General features: G+C 38.8%; 1 protein-coding gene across 15 annotated transcripts in view; it reads left to right on the forward strand.

The window, feature by feature from the left end:
* The window catches only part of SLC12A4 (solute carrier family 12 member 4), a 50,848-nt gene that overhangs the window by 25,515 nt on the left and 9,822 nt on the right, over positions 1 to 15,511 (forward strand). For all 15 annotated transcript variants that reach the window (XR_008466399.1, XM_054201259.1, XM_054201264.1 and 12 more), the window contains 13 exons: positions 3,639 to 3,785; positions 4,494 to 4,548; positions 4,873 to 5,003; positions 5,459 to 5,700; positions 7,587 to 7,801; positions 8,801 to 8,965; positions 9,048 to 9,146; positions 11,298 to 11,355; positions 12,810 to 12,984; positions 13,329 to 13,447; positions 14,014 to 14,112; positions 14,461 to 14,580; positions 15,351 to 15,455. Coding sequence is in view for 14 of the 15 variants with exons in the window: in XM_054201259.1 (XP_054057234.1) it covers positions 3,639 to 3,785; positions 4,494 to 4,548; positions 4,873 to 5,003; positions 5,459 to 5,700; positions 7,587 to 7,801; positions 8,801 to 8,965; positions 9,048 to 9,146; positions 11,298 to 11,355; positions 12,810 to 12,984; positions 13,329 to 13,447; positions 14,014 to 14,112; positions 14,461 to 14,580; positions 15,351 to 15,455 (1,730 nt within the window). In the remaining variant the exon portion in view is untranslated. The remainder of the gene's footprint in view (positions 1 to 3,638; positions 3,786 to 4,493; positions 4,549 to 4,872; positions 5,004 to 5,458; positions 5,701 to 7,586; positions 7,802 to 8,800; positions 8,966 to 9,047; positions 9,147 to 11,297; positions 11,356 to 12,809; positions 12,985 to 13,328; positions 13,448 to 14,013; positions 14,113 to 14,460; positions 14,581 to 15,350; positions 15,456 to 15,511) is intronic.

The following is a 15,511-nucleotide window of genomic DNA, read 5'->3' on the forward strand; positions in this document are numbered from 1 at the left end:
AGTGACAAGACCAAAAGAGACCTCAATGTTTCCGCAGGCTCTGGAAAATACGCTATACGACTATCCCCTTCTAATAATTGCTGCAGAGTTTGTGGAAGAGGCAAATGAAGATCAGGACAATTTCAGTGCAAAACAGCTTAATATAAACATATTACCCTATTTCAGCATTCCCATTAAATATTTTTGGTAGTAGCATTCTGTGTTACATACACATCAGATAAAATTGACGCTACTCCATGTAATAGGGTAGAAATCTAGTTGCTTTTTGTCTTTCCTAAATAAAGTCTTGTATTAAAGCACTTAATAGACGCAGTGCTATAAAAATATCCCCTTCTCATGATGGAAAAAAATTAAATTAACTGGTTTATGTATCTTTAATAAGGCAGTTTGTTTCTGTGCTGTCTCTGTCCTCATTCTGCAGAGCAACCGCAAGAGCTGTCATTACTGATCAATGTCCCCGAGCCCTGCAGCCAAGTGCTTTGATAACCCATCACACTGGCACAATGGAAATAGTGTCCTTCAGACTCAGATCAATATTTGTATCAATTATGTGTCTGCAGCTGATTAGAGGAAACTGAAACATGATCTGCATCACTGAAATTGAGACTGTTTTCGAGATTTTTCTGGCTGTTCTTGGTTAATCTAAAACAGCATTCTTCAAAATGCCTTTGGCTTTTATTTCCTTTGTGCAGCACGGGGTGTTTAATTTTTTTTCATTTGGTAGCTGTTGAGACTGAACATAATCCCCTTCTTATTTCAGATTGCATTCTGTTTAGACTTCAGCACTGGTTTAGTATCACTTGCTGATTATAAGGTGCTATAAAAAAGGGTGAAGTCACTGCAGGTTACTGGTGTTAAATATTGCTGTGAACAAGCTGGCTCAAGTAGTATTTGGGGATCATTCTTTCATACCAGTATTTTTTTTATTCCACAGGGTAAGAAAATCCAGAGTAAACTCTTATGCCTGAGGTACACTTAGTAATCCTGTGGTTTGGGTTTTGTCTGCAGGCAGACGCTTATGCATTTCCTGGGCTGCTGTGCTCTGCAGTAGTCTCAGAACTGTACAATTAATGGACAATTTCTCATCCACTGTGGCTGAAGTTAGCTTGTAACTTGAGATGCATAAGTGGCCACTTAAGAGGGAGGGGGAGAAGATGATGAACAGTAAGAAGCTGCAGGGGCCACTGAGGGCAGAAGATAGGAATGAGCTGAGCTGAAGTCAATTCTTATGCAAAGGAAGCAGGCGTTGGGACATGTGTAAAGGGCAGGCTGAAAACTCACCTGCTTCGATAGGGCTTGGAAAACTATCATGTAGAATATATAAGAACTGTGCTCCACCACCTTCTCCTGTGTAGGAGCAATAGGTTGGGCTTATGTCCTTCTCCCGGATGCCGGTTTTGACAAACTTTTAGAAACTCCTTTACCTCTGAGATACCCCCACAGCTGATAAATTCACTTGATGCTGGCTGCTGGGTTCAGGGACGTGGTGAGAAGGGTGACTAGTGGATGAATGGTCAGATAGATGATAAAATCATGTGGAATGTCTCTCAAGAGAGGCAAAGAGTACGTTAATGTGACAATAGGAAGCCCTTATGCAGGGCAAAATCTGCCCAGAGCCTGGCAACATTATTTAGTCCTTTCTCAGTTAATGCTTATGCAGTTGAAGACACAATGTGAATCAGATGAAGGTGTTTGAAACAAAACTATCTAAACCTCCTCTTCTTGAGGAAACGGGTACACTATGAAGAATACCCTGAGAAGATCCTCCTCCACTGTAGCACTGGGACAACTCGTTTAAAACTCCTTACCTTACCCTGGTCAGGATACTTACATACCAGTGTAATTTCTGTTAGTATCAGAAGACAACAATTCCTTTTGTCCTTATACATAATCTTGACAAAGCAGATCAGCTTTGTTCTATAGGATGGTAATTTTTGTACACATGGCAGGTGACGTTTTAGGGATTTTTTTTGTACTGTGGCATTGGAGCAGCTGAGTAACAGCTCTCTGGCCCCGTGCTGGTAGGTCTGGTAGGGTAAGTCCATTGCAGACCATCAGCACGTGGTTCTGTTGCCCAGTTTACTTCAGGAGGTTCACCTGGGTTGAAGTGTGTATGGCGAAAGTCTGGTTGATCTGATTTAGCTTTAGTCACACAAGGAATTCAAAGCTGACTTCAAAAAATTCAGTCAGCAATTCCTGGCATTTCTAACAAAGAAGTGTTCAGGTCATGTTCTTAGGCACGGTTTCCTGTCATCTCCGGCAGGGCAGATTCCTAATGCAGATGAGGAAATTTTGAATTGTAATATATAATTGCAAGTTGAAGCACTAAATTCCTAGGTTGCTTGTTTTGGCCTGATGATACTCTAGCCATTTGATTTTTCTGGGATTTTACTTTTTGTCATAAAATATACTCTTGACTTACCTTAGGTAACTAAATTTTTCCACAGTGAAGACAAGGCAAGAACAAAGTCTTTGACAGCCATTTTATTGCTTTAAGAGTAATATGCTTGTGTTAAGTACTGTTGCTTTTGATTCATGACTAATTGGTCTATAAGGGTGCATGTTACCTATTTATTCTTGCATTTAATTAATGCTATGTGGAGTCAAATTTGAACAAGTGTTGTCAACTCCCTTTAATATCCTTCTCATTTAGATGGTGGTTCATGGGTTTCTTTAAATGGTGTCTGTCTGTAATATGTTTGGGAATTCAGGTTTATTTATAGAAAGAAGCATGAAAAGGGATGAGCCTTTGGGAAGTGCCACTGTTTATTCCACCTATGTTTCATCATTCTGTATAATTTTAAATGCAAAAGAAATCTGCAGAAAGCTGAAGCAATGTCTTGGCAGGAAACCACAAGGATTTGGCACTCTGAATTCTGAAGTGCTGCTAGTGCCACGTGTGCCAACGCCGTGAACACACTTGTATTCCTTGAAATAAAACCCTTATCAGCAGCATTTTTATCATTGTTTTGGATCTGACTATCCTCTGACAAAAAACGTTTGGGCAAATTCTACAAGATACTATGTTGAATGTCAGTCGTGCAGTTCCTGTGAACTCACGTAACTGACTTCAGTTCTCAGTCACTGTCAAAAGTAATTCGGGGTCTGATGCTAAGATGAGACATAAGAAAGAATCATTAGTTTTACATGGAATATATAAAATGGAAGAAAATACAATATGTACGCCTCCAGATTGCTTCCAAATCTTTTCTAGTTGTAACATCACAAAAGTGTGTTTTCCATGAAAACTAATTTGTAAACTGTGGGGAGTAGGATAGGATCTATCTTACTCGGGGTCTGCAACACTCAACGGGTTTCATACTAGGAACTCTATGGTTCTACATTAAAGCAAATACATATGTGTTCTGTTGTTAGTAATTGGTCTTAAATGCCGAGTATAATTACTTCAAATGTGAAGATGAGACAAGGTCAGCATTTTGTTCAGAAATTTGTGGGTTTGGTGTTAGGAGTTGGCTTCATGTTTTGTGGAAGTCCAACACAACAGTATTTGTGTGTACCTACCTTATATTTCCTAGATTTCTACCATGTAAAAAACTGAAGTTGTGGGATTTTTTTGGTTACCTGTGCTTTGGATAATTCCAGTTAATGAATGTCAATGAATTTTTTTTTTTTTTCAGTCACCCAGCATGGGCACCCTGATGGGGGTGTACTTACCATGCATGCAGAATATCTTTGGGGTTATTCTCTTCCTTCGTCTGACTTGGATGGTAGGAATGGCTGGAGTTCTTCAGTCCTTCCTCATTGTATTACTTTGCTGCTGTTGTGTAAGTATATTATTAGGTTATTATTTAGGTGGTTATTTAGGTTATTATTGTTAGGTTAATGGTTGGACTCAATGATCTTAAAGGTCATTTCCAACCTAGACAATTCTATCATTTCTGTGTAGGTAAAATAATGCGTGTGACACAAACTCTGTGAAACTGTCGAGGAACTTGGAGAGGTTGCATTGTAGATGCACGTGTAAAGAAAAGACAGATTTATGCTAGACACTTCTGCTGTGTTTGTAGCTGTGTGATTTCTTTTTTTTTTCTTTTTTTCTTTTTTTTTTTCCTAGCATTTCTAAACTGGCAAATATATCTAGTGCAGTCTTAAAAATGGTGTTTGTTCAACAAACAGCTGTTTTCTGTGCCTGTCCCAGATCACGGCTGCCTGCTTTGTTGGACTAGCCGTTGTTGGAATTTCAGCTCTGCAGACGCAGGGACACCTGCGTTCTTTTATCTTTTGTTTTCTTTGTCTGCAGACACCGGTTATTTGACCTGATAAAGCAGTGGTCATCTCTCAAGCAGAAGTATCACCAGTTTGATGATTAAATTCCTGCTACCCTTGTTTTCTTTCAGATAATGACAAGTCAAGGCAGAATAAATAGAAATATTGTATCCCATATGCAGTGGCAGCTTTGCTTTATCAAGAAATAAGTTAACATTTAAAAAATGTTGTTGACACAATTGCTTCCTTTTCCTTGTTTTCCCCAGACTATGCTGACAACCATATCAATGAGTGCTATTGCCACAAATGGTGTTGTTCCAGGTAAGTGTAGTTCGCAAACTTCTCTTTTGTGTTTAAAAAAAAAAAAAGAGATGATCTAAGCTGTTAATGGGGTTTTGTTTTAGAGAAATTTGCTTAACCTGAGATACAAAGCCTGAATTCATATTTAGTATTTCTTCTTTGTATCAATTAGGCTAAAGATTAATTTATTTGGGGTTTTCTGTGCTACCAAAAGGATACTTCAGTTGAACCCCAAAAGAGCAGATACACAGTGTATAACTTTTTTGTATTTTTGTTGCAAGTATTTACAATTTGTAACGATAAATAAATAAATGATAATTTTACTCTCATTTTCTTGCTTTATAGCTGGTGGCTCCTATTTCATGATATCCAGGTCATTAGGCCCAGAGTTTGGTGGAGCTGTAGGGCTGTGCTTTTATTTGGGAACGACATTTGCAGGAGCAATGTATATCCTTGGTGCCATTGAGATTTTATTGGTGAGTAGTAGTAGTACCGGAGCAGTTCTGCTTTTAAGACAAATAGCATATAGAAAATACCGCAGTATTCTTGTCCCATTTTCGTCCACACATTTAAAGGTAGAGACCAGAAGCTCTCCAGTTTCTCAGTGTCCAATTTGGTACTGCTAGTGCTTCCCTTTGGAAGTTGCACACTCTGTGGGTGTCCAGAATGGAAGCTCTCCTGAAAACATAGATTGGAAGTATGACTTAATCAAAAACACATGCTCATGATTGATAAAATTGTCTCAGCTGTACTACTGAAATAGAATGGGCCGTTATCCCTTGACTTTTCCTATAAACTAAAGATTCCTGGTGAAGAGCATGTTACAAATTGGAAAGCGATTTACATTTCTAGTATAGATACAATATCACTACAGTAATGTAGGCAGAGTTCTGTTCCTGTGTTGCTTCAGCTTGCTTTCTTCTTGTTTCAGACATATATTGTGCCACAAGCAGCAATTTTTCATCCATCCGGTGCCCACGATGCATCCAGTGCTATGCTAAACAACATGAGGGTGTACGGAACGCTGTTCCTCATCCTAATGGCAGTGGTGGTCTTTGTAGGCGTCAAATATGTTAACAAATTTGCTTCCCTCTTCCTGGCCTGCGTAGTAATATCCATACTATCCATTTATGCTGGAGCTATCAAGTCCATCTTTGATCCACCTGAATTTCCGTGAGTAATGTTTCTGGATGGGGGTATAGCTTTGCCTACAGGTCTGGAGGGTGGGGTTCAGTGGACGTTACTTGAAACTTGTGCCTAATATGTTGTCAAAGCTAGCTTTTTTGTGAATTATTTCAGATTTTTTTTAGTTGTATATAGTCATAGTCTTCCACATGCAGAGCTCATGGAATAGAAGTTTCTTAGGCTCAAATGAACGCATTATTACATTCTTTAACTGTTTCGGTAGAATGAAGTCACGTAGTGAGTATACGGATTGATGGAGGCTGACATTTCTCTGCTTCCTGCAAAGACAATCCAGTATCTTTGCCTACGGCTCTTGAGTTAAATTTTAGCAATAATTTTGCTGGGTTATTTATGGCAGTCCTTCTCAGTAGGAAGCAGTTTGGCAGGTCCATTTTCCCCAGGCCAGTCAGACGTGATGTGCTACTTCCGTGGTTGGAAACTGTGGCGGCGTGATGCAGCTGCTGAGAAATAGGGCAAATCTGAGGAATGTGGGAGGTGTGATGGTGGGGCCATGCCGAGACTCCAGGAAAACTTCCCCTTGGTCTGAAAGCAGATTAGTCTGCCATATGAGCAGCTCTGCTCTGAACACAGTACACGTTCCTTGGCATGTTGGCAGTTAAACGTGTAATACGGTCTTTTAAACTCAGAGCTGGAGCAGCAATAATGTGGAGGCATGTGTTTTACCAGAAATGCAAATAGTATTTCCTGACACCGCTGACAAGAGATGAATGGAATGGAAATAGAGGAGTTGAGTCTGCATAATTATTCACATCTTAAAATGTTGTGACCATAACTAAGTACTTGCAGCCCTCAAGTGCTCCCTTTAGATATTTAGGGCCCAATGATTATAATGTTTTACAACAGTGGCAGGTTTACAGCAGTAAAAATAAAACAATGTCTTTACCTCCCCCTCATTATCTCTTGGATTGTTCTTGAATCTTCTCCCTGTCTTTCTTCCTTGGGCTGTATTCCTTTTTCTTTTGCTGAAGTAACTAGACATTGTATTTATTTTTAATTCTGGAGTGGAAGGTGCCTCTGAAATTACAGTTTACAGGCCTAAAACCCTACAAAAATGGCCCCGTCTCTTCCATTTTCCTGGCTTTAATGCTTGATGAGATCTATGAAGCAATTAAACTTATTAAAATGGAAGAAGCAATACCTTTTTTTTTTTTTTTCTGTGAATGTTTTCTGGCACTGGGAAGAGAAGCCGAATGAACTTTTAGCGGCAGGAAGCTGTTATGCTGTATCACCGTGTCTTGTGGAACCAACTTTGGAGAAGCGGACTGAAAATTCTCAGTGCTGGAACAAACTATATTTGTGGTTAGGTCAAACACAACAGGCACAGAGGGATTTTAGCAATTATGCATAGTACCTGCTGACAAGAAGAATCTTTGCTTATTGTGATTGAAATGTATGTTACTGATTTTGAAGCTAAAATGTCAGGGGCCATTTGAGTGCTACTACGCAGAAACTGGGATAATGCAATTCCAAATATCTTTAGGTATTCTAAATATCTAGTAATTTGAATGCAAGTATTCTTTGGATCTCTTCCACTCCAGTAGTTCTGTTTAACTGAAAAGAAAAATATTGCCTAATCGACCCCTTTCATTGTTTAAGGTAAATTTACCAAATCCAATAAATCACTCTGATGTAGCTTTTTATATCCCTCCCAATTTTTTTGGAAAAGGAGCTTTATACTTCTGACCCTTAAAGGAAAACAGATACACAGTCTTTGTTCTGCAACCACTGTCTTTAGGAAACTGAGAAATGAGCCACTTGGCGTTTCCATGATATGGAAGAAGTGTTATGGGGAAGGCCGGATTTCATTTTCCCGGTACCATATAATCACACTGGTTTTCATGTTTCCCTTCCAGGATTTGCATGTTGGGCAACAGGACTTTGTCAAGAGAATATTTTGATGTTTGTGCCAAAACCGTAGTTAAGGATAACATCACTGTGGCCTCTAAGCTTTGGGAGCTCTTCTGCCACACTACAAACTTAACCACGGAGAACTGTGATGAATATTTCCTAATGAACAATGTCTCTGAGATAGCAGGAATTCCAGGAGCTGCTAGTGGCATTTTGAAAGGTATGATAGAATTTTTTTTTTTCCCTTAAAGTGGAGGCATGCTGAGCAGTTGAAATGGGTTGAACTGTTCCCTGCTGGTTAAGAAAGAGGGACTGAAGAAATGTAATTACAGTGAAGAAAATTATCTTCAATAAAGAAAAACAAGTTTTATAATCTTTAAAAAGAGTAGATGGCACTTTTCTTCTAATACGGTACTTGCCTGCTGTAAAATTGATTAAATTTGCCTTGTATGTCTCTTAACTTCAGCAGAAAGTCAGCTCTAATTATGAGCTATAGTAACACGAGTAAGCTGTTAAACTTTTTCAGAACTCTGAGTTGCTCTGACTCTCCATTTTAGACAGGTTTAGATTATGTCCCAAAATACAAGAGTACTTGTTTGAAAATAGCGTACCTCCGTCTTTGCCTGCTCCTGAATATCATATCGTTGAGAAGTGGTCATTATGGAAATGAACTCCGGAGAACAGTTGCTCTGTGCAGGTGCTGAGTGCCTCAGGTTCCCATTTTCACAGGAACCAGTAGCCTAGTTTCAAAAATGGACTCAGCATTTATTAGTGAAATTTCAAATGCCAACCATATAATTCTGTAATTTTTCCACTGGCTAAAGAACAAATCAGATTATATCTAGAAAGCTGGTCGATATTGCTGCTTTGCATTCTCTGAGCTACTATCTGTAGGTATGGTGGTTCATTAAAAATATTCAATGTATTTCTTGGGGATAAAATAGGTATGCAGTCAAACAAGTATTACATTTAGTAATACTAAAGGATAAAAAGTGCTTAGGCTTCTGTAGGCTATTCATACATATTTATTGGGTTTGATACGAATTCCCTTGAAAGCATGCAATATAAATTTTCTTTCATGTAACTTGTATATGTCTTGATTTGATCACTGAATTGCATGAATTGCATTTGTAATATTCAGTTGTAGACCCATTACAATGAGAACAGATTTGAACTGAAATGTGCTTTTCTTCTCTGTGGTGTGTTAATAACATGGAAGACAACTTATGGAGCAATTACTTGGAGAAAGGCGAGATACTGGAGAAGGCACATCACCCATCTGTTGACGTAGCAGGCCAGAAGAACAACCTTCATCTGTATGTGCTTTCAGATATCGCCACTTCATTCATGGTGCTGGTTGGCATCTTCTTCCCTTCAGTGACCGGTGAGAATCCTGGGACCAGAGGGCACCTTGGGTCTCTGAGCTTTCTTCTCTCCCTGATCTTACATCGAAAATGTATTTTCAGGTATCATGGCTGGTTCCAACAGATCAGGGGACCTCAAAGATGCACAGAAATCCATTCCTGTTGGAACAATTCTTGCTATTGTCACCACATCACTAGTCTGTATCCTTTTAAAATTAGTGAAGTCCTAGCACCTTGTAAGTGGCTCCGATGAATGAGTATTGTCTGATTTGTGGAGCTGCTTTCAGGTGACTAAATTATCAGTGTGAGTATGATTGGTCAGTGGGGAAAAAAACCCCAGTCCTTGAGCTGAAAGCATCAGAATAATTATCCTGTTGTTTTCCATCTCCCTTTTTGTGTTGGGTTTTTTGGTTTGTTCTTTTGCATTACTGTTGCTTTTCTACGTAGTGCTCTATGGCTATTCAGGCTGATGGCATACAGGTATATCATTTTTTTAGGATGCAGCGGACCATTGAGATGAGGGAAGGCTTTAAATGGGAGAGATCATAAATTTCAGTTCCTTAAAAAAACAAACAAACAAAACCCCAAAACCTTTTCATTTGAGTGACATTAAGGAGTATATGCTTTCTTGAATGTTTTAGGGCAAGATAAACTGGGGTTAGAAACTAAACTAGCTGTTTCCCAAGCGCGTTTTTTTGTGAGGGACAGGGGGGAAGGTTCATGTGTAGTGTCAGCTTCGTACTGGTACTAATGAATTTATGTATTTATTTGGAAGCCAGTGAAACAAGATCATCTTACATCAGCTTACGGGACTGTATTTTTTTCCCTTTGATTTTTCACACGTTCATCTGATTTAATGCTGTTCCATGGTTGTTAGACACATCCCCAGGTTGTGCACGCAGAAGCGCTACCCGCATTGTGCTAAGTAGTGAACTCCACGTAGCTGTCGGTGACTCGGTGTTTCCTGCCTGTTTCCACCGAGGCCTGGAGCACTTCATCTGCAGAAGATGAGGCTGTTCCTCATACCAGATTTCTAGGTGCTGAGTGTGTGTTCAGAGGAGCAGCCTTTGTCCCAGCTGAAGTTGCCGGGTTTTGTGTGTGGTTAAACTCTTCAGGGCTTAAGACCCACTGGAGCTTTGCTTAGGAAAGACCATCTTAATCTTATCACTGCTGCTAGAGAAGAGATGAAGCCAAGGTCTTTCAGCTTCATCTAGCTGTTGGTGTCCCAAACTACAACTTACCAACATAGGAGAATAAAAAAAAAAGAAGCAAAAGGCAATATGAGCAAGGACTTCAAAACTTCTTTGTAAGAACTTTTTGAATAAATTGCACCCAAAGGGCAGTTGGCCGAGACAGTGACTCTGCTGGAAATTCTGCTGTTTTGAACCTGGTTTTTTTGCCAACGCTTGCCAAGCTGTAAATCAGGATCCCAGCTCAGTTGTCCCAGCTTCTTAGGATCACAGCCTTTCCCAGATGATACTTTGAGAACTGGCCCTGTACCAACAAGGCTGCATTTCCTATGAATGTATTAAATATTAGAACAGGTGATAGATGTAAAACCCAGCTCTAGTGTTAAAGTATTTGCAGTTCAAAGCTTATTTTCTGGTGGGTAACTTTATCCGTAGATGTTAATGCGCCACCCAGTGGAAGGCTTACACCATAATTTTTAGGAGTGATCAGTGTTTCCCTTTTTTTTTTTTTTTTTTTTTTTCTTCCCCCTCTTTGGATTTTACAGTTGCCTTTCAGGGGTAGAGGGTAGAGTTTAAGACTTAACCAGTCGTGTAAACCTAAATAACAAGATCAAATACTTTACTGGAATGCCAGATCCAAAAAAACCTGAAGTATGTCGTACTCCCCAATGCAGAATTAGTACAGTTTAATAACAAACCCAATATTCAAAGACTTATTGGTGATGTGAATGCCATCAGAGACCACAAAATGAGAAAGTGCAAGGTAATGGTTTGCTCTATGTTCAAAATATCTTCAGCCGCAAGAGGAGAGAGAAAAGGAAGATATTTTAATGTCGGGTTCTGTTCTATACTAGCAGAGTAAATTGACGTTTACATACAAAATCATTTCCTTTGAAGTTATCTCCTTTATCATAACATTTAAAACTATCTTTTTAAAAAATTGAAACTTAGAATAGTAACTTTGTCACTTTACTATTAGAAGGTATATATGAGCAGTGAGACATGAATTTACTCACCGGCTTTACCAGGTACTTATGGAGATGCTGCAGTGCAAATGCCGTAGGATGGAAGCACATATTGAACTTTCCACAATATTTTCTATGGTTGTTTTTATCTGCTATGTCTATATAAATCCTACTTCCTTAGCACACTCTGTATTCAGACTTCAGTTGTGTATTATTATTTGGAGCCTGCATAGAAGGTGTAGTCCTGAGAGATAAGTAAGTTTTACTGCTTGCATTCTCCCCTTTCTTTTTTTTTTTTTTTTTTTTTTTTTTTTTTTTTGCAGGGAAGGTGTGTTCTTTCCCAACGCCGCCCCCCACCCCCCATCCCCTTTTCTTTCATGTCTGGGTGCCTTTTAAACCATATTTGAATGTAAATTGTAAACAATGTTTTGGGAATCTTATTGTATTTGGTTTGATATTTTTTTGCATGGCTCCTCAGATTTTTCATCCTATGTCTTAATTCCCCATCTCCCCCACTCCCCGCCCCAAACCTATTTTGTCTTGTGTTGACATACCTTTTTCAGTTTCCAGGGGTACTCCTTCAAAGATCTGATCCCTAACAGTAAACTATAGATGTCTACTTTTTCTTTCTCTTCCTTAGAGAAGCAAGATACAAAACAACAAAAATTTTTTGTTTTGTTTTTTCTGTTTTTCTTCTCCACATGAACCTTAATTTGTTTCCTTGTTCGTTGTCGTCTCTTTTCTTTTTTTTAATTACTGAGGTTGGCAAAATTACTCTTTGCGCACTGCTTTCTGGCATCCTTGCTATCTGAGGTACTACTGCTGATTTTTGTAAAAGCACTGATGACATCAGTAGTGTGTGCCAAGTAGCTGAAATGATTTCAGCTTACGGTATGTTAGCAAATAGCTTGCAAAGCTGCTGTAATCTTTCTTGCGGCTGATCACAGTCCCCTGAGTCAGTAAAATGTACATTCCCTGACCTATGTTGAAGAAATTTGTAAGACAGGAAGATAACACACATCTATATCTGTATATATTGGATTACTCATAGTGGTATTCATAGGAAGCGGTATTTCCTCATAGCATTTGTGATTATTTTCTTACATAGAAACCCAGTCAAGCGTCCATAATGGACAAAGTTTGGTGTTTGATTATCTCTGCCCTCGGACTATTAGCTATCAAACATTTCTGTCTGTAAACCCAATAACAGCATTCCCAGTTCTAGAACTACAAGTGCTTTTTCTGAAAAATTCCCTCATGTTGATGGACTCTTTCCAGTAGGCAGGCAGGGAATTAAATGTTATTGTCTGGGGAAAAGAATCAACCCAACAAACCAAACCAACCAACAAACAAAAAACCCCCAGAGTCTTCTGTAGGGATGTCTGATACTGGATTGTGTTAGACATTAATCTTATTTTTTGTGTTAAGAACTGCATCTTCCTAGGTGAAAGTACAAAAAATGTTATGCTAATAACATAAGAATTTTATAATATATAATAAAAAGAAAGCTTTTGAATTATTGAAATCAGGCTGCAGACACTTCTTATCTGTGCATCAAAAGTAACTCAGATTGTTTATTACTTCCTGTATTTCCTAATCAAGAAAATAACATAAAATATTTAATATTTAAATGACATCTTAAAACAGACTGAGAACACTAACCGTGAGTGTCAAGACACTACTCTGAACAGGAATGTTCCTCTCTGCAGGTTCGGCGATGCAGTGAACAAGAACTTAGTGGTGGGCACCCTTTCCTGGCCCTCGCCCTGGGTCATAGTGATAGGATCCTTCTTCTCTACCTGCGGAGCAGGTTTACAGAGCCTTACTGGAGCCCCCCGGCTGCTGCAAGCCATAGCAAAGGACAACATCATTCCTTTCCTCTGGGTAAGTACATATTTTAAAAAAAAAAAAAAAGGGGGGGGGGCATTCTGTACATCTGTACATAGTAACTAACCAGCTATTTGAGTTTATGCTTGAAATCAAATTTATTTTCCCTAGTTTGCCCAGCATTGAAGTGAAGGTCAATATTTTCATTTTAATGCTTTGTTTTCTTTTGTTAAAAACTAGGAATATTTTTAAAGGAGTTTGAATAGACATATATGGTAATTTTATGAAGTCTAACATCTAATTCAGTGGAAATTTACTATTGTTTTTTAAAATGTAAAATTTTTTTCATTATAACCTTATGAAATACTTGGAAGATGTGCTTAATGTTTCTATTTCTTCAGATTTTTGGTCATGGAAAAGCAAATGGTGAACCAACATGGGCTCTTCTATTAACAGCATTAATTGCTGAGCTGGGAATCCTTATTGCTTCGCTTGACATGGTGGCTCCAATTCTCTCAATGTAAGAAACAGGGTGGTGCTATTTTGAGGGGGGGGAGTGGCAGAGAAAAGATAAATACTCTTGAATTTTGCTAATTGATTGTCTTTCAGAACCATATCTTAAATCGGTAATGTAAATTACTGGAGCCTGAGTTCCACTTTTGTTATTTCTATGAATATTCTGACTTCAGGCTCTACATATAAATCTATTTGTTCCTGGTCTGGAGTATTCTGTGAATAAACATGTTTTTAGTATATTGTTATTTTGTTTGGGAAAATGTTATTTCTATCACAGAACAAAGATAGTGTTGATGTTGTGGATAGATCTAACTTGATCCAATTAAAAAATGTTCTATCTACTTTATACTTATAGTTCACGCTAATAAAAATCAGAAGGATAGGCACACGTGACAGGGCAGCGGTATTTTGACTTGTCCTGGTTTGAGGTAGAACAGAACCAATTTTCTTTTCAGTAATTTTACTGTTCTGTTCTACCTCAAACCAGGACATGACTGTAAACCATTCGTGCGGTTATAATATGTGCCAGAATCTAAAAGGTGTGTGCTAAAAGCTTTTTTGTTTCTGCAGGTTTTTCCTGATGTGTTACCTCTTTGTTAATCTAGCATGTGCAGTACAAACACTTCTTCGAACTCCAAACTGGCGGCCCCGATTTAAATACTATCACTGGTAAGCAAGAGCCAGCACGCTCAACGCCTTGTCTGTCCCATAGAGCGGGGGTTTTAGAACAATCCTCTTCATGAGGGCTGTGGTCATCTTTTATTTCTCTGGATATCAACTCTAGACAAGAGTACATTGATGTAATATTCATAGTGGACCAAACCCAGATATTTAATGGCATCAGAGTTTCATTCCAACAACAGGATACTAAAACTGTTGAGGAGTGGAGAGATTAATTGGAAGCTTTACTTTCACTGCCAGTTGAGAATAGACAATCTAAAGAAAAAAGAGAATAATTGACTTGTTTTTAAGCTTTTCTACCCCACTACTCACTAATACCTTTGCTTTTTGTTTCAGGGCCCTCTCATTTCTAGGCATGAGCATTTGCCTTGCACTGATGTTCATTTCATCTTGGTATTACGCTTTGGTAGCTATGCTTATTGCGGGCATGATTTACAAGTACATTGAGTACCAAGGGTAAGTATTAACTGGATAGACAAGGGTAGGAAGGAGATTGGGTCTAGTTTCTATGAACTGGAGATTGGGTCTAGTTTCTATGAATTATCTCTAGCCTTCAGATTTGGAGAAGGAACTGTCCCGAGTTGTGACTTACAGCACTTCCCTTATTGCTGCATTTTTTGAATTGTGTTACTGTATCAGTGCTAAACAGACCATGAAGTGCTTTGTTGTTAAGGCTCTAAAGCTGTTTCGTGAAACTTGAGAGTCACAAGAAGTGGAAACCCTGGTTGGGATCTGTCCTTCTTTCTATCACGCGTAATTACTTCAGGCCAGAACACGTGAAGGCAGCCACCTTACTCCAAAAGGACTGTCTAGGACAGGCCTGGGAAAGCTGAATCTGCAGGTTAGGTTCCTGGGCTTGGTCATATCTGATGGAATCAGCTGTACTATGGCTTTGTAACTTAGTTTTAACTATAATTGGGTATTGAAATGCCTGATATTTGTTCATGCTTGGGAAGCATTCTCTGTAGTGGAGTGTTGATTACAAATGAAAACCAGAATGGTGGTGGTGTGGTATACATGTGACTGAAACAGTTGCACTTCTCTCATGTGATACGTGGTAAGTATCACATACATACATCTACAAATGATAAATATACATGTGATGCATGCTATATATCACATTATTAAACTCATTATAAGATAATGATTTCTCTATAGCATGACTATAAGTGTGCAGTTAAATGATCATGAAACCATATGTTGGCTACATTATGTGTTCTTCACAGTGCGGAGAAGGAATGGGGTGATGGTATCCGAGGTCTTTCACTCAGCGCAGCAAGATATGCCTTACTCAGACTGGAGGAGGGCCCTCCACACACAAAGAACTGGAGGTACTCGCTTTAGACTAATAAAATGCACTGTCATGATTTTCTTCTTGCACTTAAGG

This window comes from Rissa tridactyla, chromosome 4, assembly GCF_028500815.1.
Source record: "Rissa tridactyla isolate bRisTri1 chromosome 4, bRisTri1.patW.cur.20221130, whole genome shotgun sequence".
In the NCBI taxonomy this organism is placed as follows: Eukaryota; Metazoa; Chordata; class Aves; order Charadriiformes; family Laridae; genus Rissa; species Rissa tridactyla.